Raw genomic sequence first — 15,471 nt, 5'->3', positions numbered from 1 at the left:
CTACCACCCATGTGTTCGCCGCTGTCCATCTACACAGTGGGTTCGGGGACAGACCCTGTCCCCGTCTGTAGAGCGTAGAGCTGTAACATTACTCTTTCTCATAGCCTCCTCATGCTCTTCTACCACGCGATACTTACACACTTCCAGTGGGACATTTTTCTGACTAATTTAATTAATGACTATTTTGTTCCACCGAAAGTGTTGAAAAGCATGGTGCTTTCTAAATCATTCCAGTGATCAAGGGAACACGACGATACACTTTTGTTGTCTCCCTTACATTTATTCCATTTCATTAGCGAATATCTGAGACATTTATTTTTAAATTAAAAACTGAGAAAGAAAAACAAACTGAAGCATTTTTACTGGCAGTCGCCGAGAGGAAAAAGGGCAGATGAAGGGTGCTGGGGAAGTTTCTCTTTCCTGTTCTGTGTCCTCAATGCTGAGGTTGTCATTCGTGCAGCCCAGCCTCCTCTGAACCCATCTCTATGTCTTCTCCTGCTCTAACAGCTCCTCTCAAAGCACACGGACCACTGCGATTGGGTGAGGGCTACTGTGGGTCAAAAGGCACAGTGAATAGGACAGAAGCTGTGTACAATGAAAAGGAATTTAGCCTCAACACTGTCTCTTTCCTGGCCCTGGACAGTGCATGTTCATGTAAATATCTCTGTGCCTCGATGTTTTCCTCAGCGAGACACAAATAGTGCCTATTAATTTGTTGAGAAATTTCAAAAGATGATGCTTGGACATGCCTCAGGGTGAAGTTTAGGTGACCGTCACCGTCTTTCATCCTTCCATGTCATCGTTCCAGTCTGAAATATATGGTTTCTTACAATAAGACAAGCAAAACACCAGAACGAATATTAATACGCAATATTTTCCCTAACATAAAAATTTATAGGAAGGCAAAAGGGAAAGAAGCAGTAAATGGCTTCCCAAGAGGAAACTTTTTATCCTTAATTTAAGCATCATATACGTTGTCCCTATGCTAGAAGAGAACGAAAGCAGACTCTGAAGCGATGTCGTAGGTGTAGGTGTGTCTTCTTCAGAGTTCCCCCAGCCCTGAAGGCATTCTGAGTGCCCGTAGCTTCTGGAAGAGTCCCTTGGTTATGACCACATTTGCAACTTTACATTTGTGTTTTGGATAGTTTCACTGACCGTATTCCATTGTCCTGTGTCCCTCGTGACAAAGGGAAAGGAGCCCCTCATACAGGAGCATGTCCTCTGCCATGGGCTGCTCACCTCATCTACAGCGTCACTTTATTTCCCTGATGACTTTCTTGGGCCTGGTCAGATTTAAGGACTAAGGACTTGGCTGCAGCAGGACAATGTATGGGGAGTCTTTCACATGAGTAAAGGCATGAATGAGGAGAGATCTCACAGCAGTAATACATTTGCTGCTCGTGCTGAGGACCCAACTTTGGTTTCCATCACCACGCTGTAACTCCAGCTCCAGGGAACTCAACACCCTCTTCTGGCCTCCCAGGGACCAGAACTCATGTGCTTACTGCCATACAGAGAAGCACACACATATGCGTAATTAAAGTTTTAAATTGAAAGAAAGCAGTTGAGAATACGTACCATTTCAGAGTTTCCCCAAAGAAACTTCACTCCCAATTTGATGAGGTAATTAATAATGTCGCATAATGGAAATCCAACGTAGGGATGAATCAAATGTTGGTATCTTAAGTTGTTGAACGTTTGAGGAATTGTTGAAGTGGTGTTTGCCTCTGTGCCTCACATCACAAGCATGGGGTTATTACAGTGATGCCAGAAGTAGCGACCCTTGCCTCTAGGAGTCAGAGCCACGGCGTTTCCTTCCCTGCCTCTGTGCTCTAGCATGCAGCCAGAACACATTCCAACAGTGTGTGTTCTTATACACAATAAAATAATGCGCAGTCTGGTTTAATGTAAGTGGATGCGTGTTCTTCTTGCCTTCTGTTGGAGTGGTACGTCTAATCATTTGGTATCTGCTGCCCTCCCACCATCTTCTGGGACAAAATGAGTGATGGTCATGAACTTGGCCAAACGGAAGCATTTGCTTCAACAGTCTGTCTGATAATCCTCGGCTTCCCTATATCAAATTATGGATGTTTGAGAGCCACAGATTTTTATTTCCTTTCAGTATTTTTTTTCTTTCTCTTTCTCCCCCCCCCCCAGTTGCTTTGAGAGGAATTTCCATGGCATTTCCCACAAAATTAAACTAATTAGAGATGAAGTACCATCAGTGATAGATGGAGATATGTAGAGCCCCTGGCCAGCATCAGTCCTACCTTGCCAAATGGAGATGTATTCACTGCTCTGTGACCTCAGGGATGGAAGCAAGAGCTCTTGTTCTCAATCAGAAATGAGCAGAGATTCTGGAGCCGCGGGAAAAGGGTCAGCTGGCTGGGTCATGCATCATACGGGGAGGCAGATGTTGGAACATATTGGAGCGGGTCACGTGCGCAGCGTGAAGGTAGCTCATGGAGCAGAGCACCAGGGAGGAAGGGGACGCAGAGAGATCGGGCGGGTGGCATCTCCCAGTGTGGCGCTCACAAAAAGTTTATCTGGTTCCTCACCGAACTGCTTCAGTTGTAAAAGTCGATGTGGGGCTTTCTCCTAGCCGTTTGAGACTCGTGAGTACAGGAAGGAAAAGACCTTTAGAAGGACAATGCATTCGGTGCATTCCTTTATGGGCTTCCTGGCCTGCAGCCAGAGAGCCGGTGACACCCCTCGCCTGTGAGAGGTCCTAGGGCCTGAGGACGTTCAGAGGCAGCTTGAATTTTTAGCAGGATGCCATTCGCACACCCACACACCAGTCCACCCTTCACCGGTGCCTCCCTATTCCATCCAGCTCTCACAGCCCATAAAACCCAATAGAATAATAACGGTTGGATATGTATTACTAACATTTAACGAGGCAGCTTTATATAAATAATACAACTCAGGGGTTTTATCCGTGCATTCGCGGCGTCATGTTTTCTTCTGTTTGGGATGTGGTTTTACCATGCTGATCTTTTCGACCCAGCCTGTTTGGTGCCGCCTCAAGCAGATCCACAAAAGCTTCTTAATATAAAGCCACACCTATAAGCTGACAAGACCTCTGCCACTCCCCAGCCTTGCTGAGACATTGCCCTTCCGGTGTAGTATTTATTTTTAAGATGTGAGTCACAGTGATACATGATGATTCTTTTTTGAATCGTAAGAGGCAAGCTTCTCCCTTCAGACACACAGCATTGTGGCTCACCTGCTGACCAGGAAAGGTCATCTCCACACTGGAGATTGGTAGCATGTCTCTCCAGGATGGCTTTGTCCTGCTAACAACCCGAGCTGCTGTCTGGTGCATTCACCTCACCCGACCCCTTGCTTGACCTGATGTTAAACTTTTACCTGTGACACAACGGCTACATCCCTCCTTTACATAGAGGAGTCTCCTAATAGGTCCTGAGTTTGATTGCCGTTGCAGCTTAATGCACATCTCCCCTGTCCACCATTTTCCTTAGGAATCGCGTCACAGTTCAAAAGATCCAGTGTCCCCATGAGTCCCTTTGGAGTTGCTCCCCAGAGACTGGTGCCTCAGATGCCTACTGTGTCTTAGACACAGATTAGAAGGAAGACTTGATTATTCTATTGCCATACTGTTTACGATCTTTCAATAACTGCCATGCCCTCCTGTGGAACTAGACTCTTAAACCATTTCTCTAACACAAGTCAAATGGATAAAGCACTCATTTAACTCTAGAACACCAACACAAAAGCCCAGTTTTATAAAAAAGGAAAAGATCTCGATGCAATATTTTCTCATGGGAAACAAGAGAGTAACTAGTAAGCTCATGGACAGACACCCGGTAAAATCAGAGACACAGTGCCAAGCAGTGATCCCACACAGTCGACCCTGCTAGCATAAGTATCCTTAGGAAGACAGGCGGGGGTCTGGAGAGGTGGGCCCAGCTGTTGGAACCCTGGCAGTGTGCTTCCAGATGATCTGAGTTCAGCTCCCAGCAATCATGTGACTACTCACAACTACTTCTAACTCCATTTCCAGGACAGTAGACACTCCCTTCTGGCCTCGGGAGCACTACACAAGTGTGACATGCACACATGCAAGCAACACTGATACACATAAATAGAAAAAATCCATTAAACAAGAACGCACACAGTAAATGCTAAGTACTGATGCAGATGTGGAGTAACTGAAATCCTCAGATAAGGCTGTGAAAGGGCTCAGCCCCTGTGGAAAATAAATGGCACCTTTAAAGTAAACACGAACTTGTGTGACTCATGCTCATATGACTAAGCAAATCCAGGGTTAGAAACTGGTAGCCCAGAGTAATAAAAACACACAAAGACTGGTACTGGAATGTTCATGGCAGGACGACTCATAACAGCCTAAAAATAGGAAGTAAAAATCCAAGTGTCCATCAAGTGGCCAAGCGAATAAACAAACATGGCATGTTGTGATGTGTCAGCTACAGCGGCTCTCATCGGACACCCAGAGGTGCCAAAACAGCGTTGTGCTAAGTGAAAGAAAGCAGAATCTCTCTACTAGTTTCTTCTAGCTTTGTCCGAGAAGTGGTAACATCTGGGACCCCACAGCTAGCACAAGGGTTACAGTGTATTATGTTGCCTATATAACAATGTTCAGGGTTTACTGACATATCTTGTTGCATCAGTAAAGCATACATCTGTGGTTTTGTGTGTGATAGAAGCATTCTGATCTCGCTGTGCTTGCCAGGGTGGTGGGCTGAGAAGGTTGTCAGATTCTGGTTCTCTCAACTCAATTCCAGTCAGTAAGGAGTGAAGACACATCCTGACCAGGAACCTTCTGTCTTCTACAGAGAAAAAAAAAAAAAAATCTGAGGATGAGAAGGGTCAAGTGTCAGATCTGTGAGCCTATCTGGTCTACACCTGAGAAGGGGGGGGGGTGTGGATTGAGGACAGAAATAGACAGAGACAGAAGATAGAGTTGGGAGGGCATCAGTGAATACTGGAATCTACCTTAAGTTTACTGCTCAAAGTGCTTATATACCCCAACCAAAAGGGTGGAAAAGGCAGAAGACTTCTTTACCATGATACAAGGAAGATACAGACTTAATTATGTCCTTAACCACACCTTACACCAAACCTCTTTGTTATGTGGCTTTGAGGATTAAGATGTCTAATGAGCATACCTTAGGCCAAACATCTTCCAGTAGCCTTAGACCTTTAACCTTGAAAGAGCACAGGAAGGTTTGAACTGTCTGGCCATAAGTCAAGATGAAACAGAGCCAATTCTATGGGCCCCTGACGTTCTAGGTAGCCTTAATTCTCAACTTGACTGGATAGAGAGATGCCTACGGGATTAATACGCCATATGTTGCTGTGTGTAGGGAGCGTTTCCAGAGATGGTGGAGCATGGTCATACCAATGGATTAGTTCCTTGATGGGTAGGGCAGCATTATTGGGAAGCGGTAAGAGGAGGAGAAGGGGCCGAGTCTGAGGAAACATCTCCCGGTGGTGGTGGCAGAAGAGACGAAGAGATGTCTCTTCCCCAGGCCTGTGCCTGTCTTCCCTCACTTCCCGCTTCCTGTTCACCTTTGTGTATAGAACATCTCTAACACATCGCTAACACAGATGTACCCTGCTCTGATGCTCTGCCCAGATGTGTGGGCCGAGCAGCCATGCCTGAAACCCTCTGAAACCACAAGTCACAGTAAATACATCTCCCCTAGGTTGCTCATGTCAGGTTTCATTTATTTATTGTTTATTTATTTAACGAAATTGACAATGACGATAATTAACACAGGATATTTTAATGTGGAGCTACAAGGACAGCAATAATCTGGGGTATGTGTGTGTGTGTGTATGTGTGTGTGTGTGTGTGTGTGTGCGTGCGTGTGGTGTGTGTGTGTGGTGTGTGTGTGGTGTGTGTGTGTGGTGTGGTGTGTGTGTGTGTGTGGTGTGCTGTGGTGTGTGTGTGTGTGGTATGTGTGTGCGTGCGTGCGTGCCTGCGCGTATGTGTGTGTGTGTGCGTGCGATGTGTGTGGTGTGGTGTGTGTGCGTGTGCGTGTGCGTGTGGTGTGTGTGCGTGCGTGCTTGTGGTGTGTGTGTGCGTGCGTGTGTGTGTGGTGTGTGTATGGTGTGGTGTGTGTGTGTGCGTGCGTGTGTGTGTGTATGTGTGTGTGTGTGTGTGAGTGAAGATTATACAAGTGCATTCGTCAGGTTTTGTCTGTATGATACACATTGACCTTGGTGTGTTGTATTCATCACTGTCCCTCTCAAAGCGTGTTCAAATCCCCAAATTGAAGATCCCCACTGAACAAAATGCTCCCATCACTCCCTCCCCCACCCTGGGGATCTCTGTCCCATCTTGATAATCAGAGCTTCCTCAGCACTCTGTGTGAGTCACATCCTGCAGCCTTTCTTCCATCCCCCCCTCCCCCCCTCAGCAAAGCTCGCTGGGTTCAGACACGCATCATCACTTGCTGAGTAGTATTCCATTCCTTACCTCTGCCACATTCTTCAAAACCATGCACCCGTGAGAAACTTTGGGGTCATTTCCACCTTGGTCTATTGAGTCTAATTCTGTGTAAAATACGGTGATTTTTTTTTTTTTTTTAAATCACATTTCCAGGCATTTTTCAATAAACAACCAGGACTTCCGAGTCACACTCCGACTCTGCCTCATGTGCCAGGGAGTGTGGCAGTTTCTATACTACGAAGGGCCATTTATGATTCCTACATCTAAGAGCAATTGCTCATTTGCTCACACCCATACCAACAACGTGGAGCTCATTGAGTTTCATCTCAAGATTTACCGCCGTTTTAATTATTTTGGGGAAGGGCACGTGTTTAGGGGTGCACTGATGGACCAGAAGCAGTCCAAACACAGGTGATTGTGAGTCTCCTTGAATGGGTGATGGGAACCAAACCCAGGTCAGCTGAGATGAGGTCTTTTCCTGCCTCTTACGTGGGGGTGGTGGAGGAGGATCCCCAGTGTGGGGAATTTGGTTTCTCTCATGCTCTTGAGTTTGTCAGAGTAGGAAGTTTGTTAGCCGGTCCACAGCGGCACAGAAATCAGATTTATCCACCCAGTGTGTCACTCTCTACTGGGACTTTTGCTGATGCCATTTTACACATAATGTACTTATTAAATAAGTTAGTGTTGCCAGTGTCAGGGAAAGTCCACGCTTAATTTGAAGTTGCTTTGATAATTTTCTGGGGAAACATGACAAATAACTGTGCAGAAAGCACATTCATTCACATCGAAACCTGCTGGCATGTTTTGAAAGATTTTCTCCAGTACATTAGTTTCCCTTTAAACTCCACATTTAAGTTACATTAAGAAGTAGAAATTAAGCCATAAAGATAACACTTACGGAGGCTTGAAATTGCTTTCCGTTTTTGTTTCCGTTCACAATGCCATCCCATGCCCTTTCACTTAAGGGAGGGAAGGAAGGAAGGAGAAAGTAAAAAGTTTCCTTCTGTGCCACACATTTAACTTAATGCATCTTTTCAGGGTTAATTTACACTGGGTACCAATCCATTCAGAGGCAATGTGTCACCAATAACAATAGATGAAAACACTGTCATCTAAAGGTTCTAAATATCTGCCACATGCATGGAATGCTAATACATATAAGGTATATTTGTATGTATGAATGTGTACATGAGTGTGAATGTGTTTGTGTGTGTGCATGAATGCGTGTGTGTATGTGTGTGTGTGTGTATGTATCAGCATCTTTTCTTTTGAACTCACAATTTCCCATTTCTATGCAAACATCTGACTGGGAAGGCAGTGTCAGAACACTTCATTTCTATGCTAGCTGTGAAAATGTAAGTGTATATATCTCTGCTTTTTTTTTTTTTTTTTTTTTTGATGAGTAGTACTTACTCTTGTTAATCATCAAGGGCCACAAAGGATGACAACTTTATCCTTTTACCAGCTCAAACCCTTGGGGAAAATTAAAGCAACCTCTCTGCTCCCATCTGAATAAACAGCAAAATATTAAAACTTCACTTATTTTCACGCTTAGCATACTTCTTTTATTCTTCTAAGTGTTGGTGTTTGGGGAAAATATCACTCAGAGAATAGGACTGTGCTTTGAAAGGCCTTCGTAAGGTTCTTGGGAGATGGCTCAGCACATTTCGCTCTTATAGAGCACCTGAACTGCACTGTCAGCCTTAGAGTTAGGCAGCTTCCACAGCTGTGACTCCATCCATCTCCAGGGTGTCTGATGTCCTTTTCCACGGCTTTGGTACCACATTCACAAGCACATACCACCCCCTGCAAACACAAACATGCACACATAATTAAAAATAAACTTATAGAAGGACTTAAAAATTCTTTGGTGGCTCTAACAATCTTGGGCTCACCATTCCTGTCACGGTCACGTGAGAGTTCCCAAATGACCTTCAAGAGCCACCTTACTTTCCACAAGACATTAAAAAAAAAAAAAAAAAAAAAAAAAAAAAAAAAAAAAGGCCTTCCTTACGTGGCTGTTCCCTGTGCAGTTTGATGTTGAATTTGGAGGAGACATGCCCAGAGAAAAGAAAATGAAGGGAAGGTAGAGGAAGGGCTTACGTGGCTCTATCTCCTTAGCCACGGCTGAAGTAGAGCAAGGTTGTATCATAGAAGGATCCTGATGGGAGATGCCATTCTGTAAGTATGTTTTCTTATTGGTTAATGAATAAAGCCCTGTTGGCCAATAGGAAAGCAAGATAGGCGGGACTAGGAGACAAGAAGGTTTCGGGGTGAGGTAGGGGGGGAGAGTCAACATGTAAGATCAAGAGAGCAGAGGTCCGAGCCCTCTCTCTGGTGAGATGAGACCACGTGGAAGTACTTAGATGAATAGAAACGGGTTAATATTTAAGACAGAGCTAGCCATTAAGAAACACTAGTAATTGGCCAACAATAAGAGAAACATATTTACAGAATGACATCTCCCACCATCCGTTATCTTACGATGCTTGGTCTTGGGAAGAAACTGAATGCGGGGTCCCTGCTGTCTTCACATCCCTCCATGCAGACTGTCTAGATGTACAACAGGGAGACCAGCATGCACAAGAGACCTGTGTTCATTAAAGGGTGGTGATGCCATTTTACAAGCTCCCGCCTTTGGGGCTGTGTTACTTGCATTTGATATTTTGAGACGGGAGTGGAGATAAAGGAATAGGCCCTGCCTGCAGGAGGGTTACTAGTCACAACTAAATCGGTCTGGGACAACAGATCCTGATAGTTACCTTTGTCAGTGCCCAGTGTTTCATATCCAGATACTCCAGATGGTAACTAGACGCCAGGCTGGTAGCCAGTGAGAGAAGCTCTGTTGTGAGCAGTTTGGGGGAAATCTGCTATTGGGGAGAAGTGGCAAGAGCTTCCGATCAAATGAGTGCGGTAATCCAGCTTAAGAGTTTAAATTGGTTGTTATTTTGTCACGCTACTCAACAAGGAGCACTGACAAATTTGTTTAACACGTCTAAAGTGAATACCATCATTAATAGGTTGAAAATTCACATGGTATGTAACCACGAAAGAAAAACCAGATTGTCCAAAAGTGTTGAATTCTCCCCTAATCCAAAAGACAGAGTTAATTACTAGAGGTGAAAAATATCTATCACCCACGCCAAGTTCTTATCAGAGTACTGGATCACTAGAGCTTGGCACGAAAATCAAACACCTCTAGGTGATCTGTTAACCTAACCTAACGCCTGACTCCAATTCCATATCCGCACACCAGGAAGTATAGCAAAATGGTGACTAGGTTTGGCTGGCCAGGATGGATGCAGTCCATCCGTTCCTTTTGAGAGGCCATCATATCTTCACACTTTGAAAAGTGCCTGTGGCTGGACATGTGCTCAGTGGTAGAGCACTTGGCTAGCATGTGTGTAAGTGTAGGTTCAAGGACTTGTGTGCTAGGCAGAGAAGATGGAAGAGGGAAAGGTGATGGGGATGGAAGGAGACAGGGAGGAGGGGGCAGAGAGGGAGGGGCAGAATGGGGAGGCATTTGCCTTTCTGTGGAGGTCCCCCAGTGAGTCGGACTGGTCAGCATCTTGCAGCCACAATGCAGGATTGTAAGATAACCTCTCTGTCTGCCTTACTTAACAAACAAACAGCAACAACAAAAACAGAAGGGTAATACACTTTGCCTCGCAGTGACTTATTCCTATACACAAACATGTGACAAGACAATTTCATATTATGTTTTGTGCCCAGTGCGCTATGACATTCATATTATTTCTTGTTAATTTTCTCGTTAGTGATGCCAGGTCAGACTCTAATGCTCAAAAGTGTCACTACTAAATTCTGATGACCTCATAGCACAGGCTCTGGCCTCCTCTTTGTTCTGGTTAATCTCCACTTAGGTCGTTCGTTCCCATTCCCTGGGCTTCCCATACCTGGATTTTCAGAGTGAATCCTCTTGCGTGGGAAAGCTGAGCCTGTGAACCCTGTGATGCTTGCTTCTCAGGGTGTTCACTCCATGGGACTCACTGCCTTTGCTGTCATTCCTACCCGATTTCCCTCCTCCTCCAAACTCCAAGAGAAGACTAAGGGAACACTATCTTAACATTAGTTACAGTCGGCCAATTGATTATTTCCTGTCTTCTGGCATCCATGGGCCCCTGAGTTTGCTTGCATGTATGCTTTGCCCCTCTGTGCAACTCTAGATTCTGTTTTCCAGCAGCTCCTGCTTCTTTAAGTAAAAGTTTCAGCTTCTTTAGGGCCATTGTCTTCTCTGCATGAGCCCTGGGGGAAGGAGTTTTGAAAATTCACTCCAGCTTTAAGCCATCTGACTTTGGACAACTTTTCAATTTGAATTCAAAAGCATGTCTTTGGATATTTGAATCCTGATAAACTGCCATTCCATTTGTAAAATGGTAAGAAGGAATGCTTGTATGAAGTAAGGGAAGGGTGTGTACTTTTCTTCATGTTGGACGTGGGACACCTTCATCATTCACGATACAATGTTTGAGGATTTTACCCTTTTACCTTTAAATATAGGTCCTGTAATTTTTTGAAGGTTGCAAATGTGCCCGTAAGAATAACTGATCAAGTTATTTAAATGTCCAGTCACCAACCATGATAGATAGAAAGTTACCTTAAAAATATAATGATAAAAGCTTTAAGAGTCAAAACTAAATTTTAAATCATTGAGGTTTTTTTTTTTTTAAAAAAAAAAAAACATTTTGGTGTTTACATGCAGATATCTAGATGCCCTGTGTCACCTGTATTAATTGGTAAAATCTTATCTTTGTTGCATATGAAAGCCAGGAATGTGTGCTGTTATCACATATCTTTAGTAGTAACAATTCTTTGCAAGGACACAATAAACAATGCTACATTAAAGTTAGAGAATATAATATTTTTCTGTGGCTAGACTGAAAATTTGTGTGTTTTTCAAATTCACAGATCTGTATATTTTACTAGGCATGTGTGTAATTTGCTAAGCTGTGTCCTGAGGACACAGTTACACTATAAATAACCTCATAAGCAGTTTGAAATAGTGGTAGATAAAAAAAATCAACTTTTCAAATCCTAGGAAATAATGTGCAAGTTTTCACCACAACCGGGAGAAATCTATCAATTGTAGATTTAAAAAACAAAAAACAAAAAACACATGAACTCCAAAGTTTTCAACTATGAAGCAAAAAATTATTTTACTCTTTATATAACCTAAGACTTAAAGAATGAAATCTTTTCCAGTGGCTGAAGTAAGAATGTTATTATTATTCTCTCAACACACACACACAAATGCACTGGGGTGCTCAATACTGATGGCCTAAATGCATTTCAATACGGAGATTCCTGCTTCCTTGGAATGCATCTTATGTTACATCACATGTAACTGAGCTATAGTCCTTGTCACCAGCTTAACTTTCCTGTTTGCATTTGAGCCATAAGATGGAGAACTGCTGGCGATACTTGTGTGTCTTCATGTAACTGCAGGCCTGGTTTATAGTTTGTCACTGACAGTGGGATCCCAGTTAGCAGAATGTGTTGTGTTGCTGGGATAAGACTCTGCTTTGAGACTGTTCTTCCTGGAGGACTATCCTGTGATCTCTCTCTTTGAGAGCATCCACGCCTAACATGCATTGCAGAGGCACCAGGTTGAATAGCAAAGGCTCTCTGGATCTCAAGACAGGTACAAAATAGGAAACTGGGCCATGTAGAACACATACGTGCTATAAAGGTCAACTGCTTTCTAATGCAGACTGTTCAACTTCTTAAAGACAACTACATGAAGTCAAAAGAGAGTTTGTGTCAGTGTTTGATGTCCATGTTTGCTAAACCTATGCTTGAGGTTGGATACTGTATCCTTAGACATCCTTATGAAAGTGAAGTACCCTTTAAATTCATCAATTCTTTGTTGAAGCAACTTGTCTTTGTTGTTAAGAATTAGTGTGTGTTTTAGAGTTTCTTTTTGAGATGTGTCTGTTTCTATCATGAAGTTGATCAAGTTGCAAGCATCCAGGAAACGTTTGTCAATGCAGGTAGAATGATCACATAGCAGCCTCCCATGGTCCTCTCCTTCCGTCTTTGCCAATTTCCATACTGTTAATTGGCAGGAGACACAAAGTTCCAGATGTCCCGTTCAGGGCAAGATTGAAACAATGCAAATAAGAGAGTTACTATGTACGTGAAGATGGTTTCTCAGTAACACATGGTGAAGAACTTATGGGTGAACCTGAGGAAGCAGGCTTTGGCCAGATAATGCCAACTGCTTGCCTTCCTAGTCACCAGGGAGGCATGAGTGTGATGATAACTTCTGTTTTGTGCCCCTGAGCTCACTATTACCAATGTCCTGCTGTCTGCTTCCCAAGCAGTTAAGCTATAGAACCGCGACGGCTTCTTGTGTTCAATGTTTTGGGTGTAAGCAGAAATAGGCAGAGGAAGCATGGAGCGTCGGTGTGTGTGCTTCTGCAGAGTGTTTGCCTTGTGACTGACAGTCTCTCTCTGTCTTTTCTTCTGTAGCAGTTCTATGCTGCCCAGCTAGCCGCAATGCAGGTTTCTCCAGGAGGGAAGCTCCTAGGCCTACCCCAAGGCAACCTTGGTGCTGCCGTGTCTCCTACCAGCATTCACACAGACAAGAGCACAAACAGTCCACCACCCAAAAGCAAGGTACCCTCTTCAATAAGCTCATCTGTCTTCAACTGGGCTTCTGCTGTTCTCGCAGGGGTATTTATTAAGGTACCCTCTTTAATAAGCTGGTCTGTTTTCACTTGGGCTTCTATTGTTCACTCAGTGGTATCGATTGAAGGTCTCGTAGATTCCAGCCACTGGGCTAAACTCAGGGTAGACATGGAGGTAAGACCTTTAGAAGGAACAATAGCTGTGTGTGTATATTTACATTTGTAATAATGGACTCACTCAATAGTTACACTGAAAACCTAAAATGTGCATTGAACCAGTGAGTGTAAAGCTTTAATAATAGATATCTATAAGCAATCAAATAGCCATCCTTTATAATCTAAAGAATGATCAATAACAAATTCCATGGAGCCATGTATGGATAAAGTATATTAGAATTTATTAGGAGGACAGAGTGGGCTTCAGCAAGAAATGCAAACGTTTGCCAAGGGAAAACAACTGAAATAGAAACTTAAGTACCAGTAGAATTGAGACATATGGAGTGTTTCTTAAAAACTATCAATAACTGTTATAACGCAGTATGGTAATGGCATAGTTGTAATTTTAGATATGTCACCCATCCACCAAGATTATCATGTAACGACATGAAGATAATAATAGTGTTGGGAGACTATTTAAACCCAGTTCTGGCTTTAGAGCTGTGGAAATATTCCCTGAGAACACAGGGAAAGGCTGGGGAGTTCAAGATCAATGCCTGGCACAAAAGCGCAGAGAGCCTTGAGCGAAAAGTCTTCCTATGTGCAGACTTCACGTGTGTGCTGTTGTGTGAACACATTAAGCTTTCTGTGAAGTGAGTGAGGCTAGCCAAAGAGCGATGTTTTCTGTAACTGCTCAGAAAAATAACCACAAATATTTAACTCTATTAGAAAATATTAACCAGAAAACTGATACCACTAATAGTTTTTTTTCCACCAAACATCTTTTATTTTTAGTTATCTAGAAATTTGCTTCTGTCTTGCATTCCAAGAAGGAGGTGTGAGAGTATCTTAGGCGAGTCGGGGTAGGGCAACCACAAAGTCTATGAATGAAGCGTATGAGTAAGATTCATCGTGAAAGAGCGTCATCTCGGTGACTGTAGAGCTCCAGGCGCAGTGGGGTCTTCTGGAAAGGGGACCATTGGGTCAGCTGTTGAAAGATTCCCAGCGTCTCTCTTCCCAGAGTTCCCAGTGCCCTTTCTCTATTGCTAAGAGAAGAACGCATTTGCTCATGAGCCTGACAGAGGAGCTGTGACTGGGCTGGAGAAAACCCTTGCACACAGCTAGACCACAGGGCGGGGACATATGCCACTAGCAAAGTGCATCTGCTGTTTGGAGGACCTCACACACCCTTAGCTTAACGTACGAGGCCCGACCTCTTTCTCTTTATCATCTTGGAAACGTGTGACGTGTTAAAGCTCCGAGGCAATTATAATAGTTATCAAATCTGGTGTAATTCTGAAGCAGTGGCATTGTGGCAGGTTCCCCGGCGCTGGCAGTTGCAAAGTGTTATATTTACAGAGACATCTGAAGCAAAATAAAGATACGGGGTGGAGTCCTTGTTACACACAGACTCCTCCGTGAAGGGTGACTCTGTTTCTCCCCCTTGATGTGTGCGCTGCCCTTCACGTCATAACCCATTAGAGTATTTCCTCTCAGGGTTGGAAACTGCTTGATTCTGTTTTATACAATCAGTGAGTTCCCCCCCCCTTACTTTTGGGTGCATTTTTATCATGAACATCTTCTCAGCCATTTCTCTTATACAAATAATGAGGAAATATTTAATGCCAGCCCCGTCCACCTTTGCCTGTGCTCAGTCCCCAGCCATTTATCCATCTGTCCATCCATTAGCAGGCTGGCTGGTGATTGCTACAATAATCCTCCCGTAGGTAACAATGGCAAATGCCAAAGCCACTGACGTCCTCTTTGTTGTGGTTGGGAAAGGGCTCAGTGAGCCAAGCAGTTTTATGGACTCGTGAAGTCCTGTGCATTCGGCTCAGAAGAGAACAATTGCTTTAGCAGTGATCAAATTCTCCCACATCTTAGTTGTGTACGCCTCTCTTTCATCTCACAAAAGTAAAACAGTAGATTGTGTTTCAGTTACCATGATTCACAGAATATAAGCATGTATTGTACAGTTTACCTTTGAAGCATAATTAACTTTGCAAGCCGGCCTTCATGAATTTCCTATCACACAGAGTTTAATGGCTGTGCCTCTTCCCGCCCACATTAGCACATATGTAAAGATGTAACCAAGCACAGCATTCTTCTCTTTCAGCAAGAGCAACACTTCAGTAAAAATGTGTGTTCCTTGCCCAGAGCGCTCTAGTGTACAGCCCGCCACTACCGATGTTATCAGAAAGAATTACAAAATAATGCCCGTGTTCACAA

The 15,471-nt window shown here is 43.7% G+C and overlaps 1 protein-coding gene across 6 annotated transcripts in view; it reads left to right on the top strand.

The window, feature by feature from the left end:
* Positions 1 to 15,471, top strand: part of Sox5 (SRY-box transcription factor 5) — a 358,999-nt gene that overhangs the window by 278,610 nt on the left and 64,918 nt on the right. For 4 of the 6 annotated variants that reach the window (XM_051173348.1, XM_051173347.1, XM_051173345.1 and 1 more), the window contains exon 9: positions 12,929 to 13,075. The exons of the other annotated variants lie outside the window; for them this stretch is intronic. In XM_051173348.1, the coding sequence (XP_051029305.1) occupies positions 12,929 to 13,075 (147 nt within the window). The remainder of the gene's footprint in view (positions 1 to 12,928; positions 13,076 to 15,471) is intronic. 6 annotated transcript variants of the gene reach the window in all.

This window comes from Phodopus roborovskii, unplaced genomic scaffold (genome assembly GCF_943737965.1).
Source record: "Phodopus roborovskii unplaced genomic scaffold, PHOROB, whole genome shotgun sequence".
Classification (NCBI taxonomy): Eukaryota; Metazoa; Chordata; class Mammalia; order Rodentia; family Cricetidae; genus Phodopus; species Phodopus roborovskii.
The sequence above is the reverse complement of the archived record's forward strand: the minus strand, read 5'-3'. Positions and strand labels throughout refer to the sequence as shown.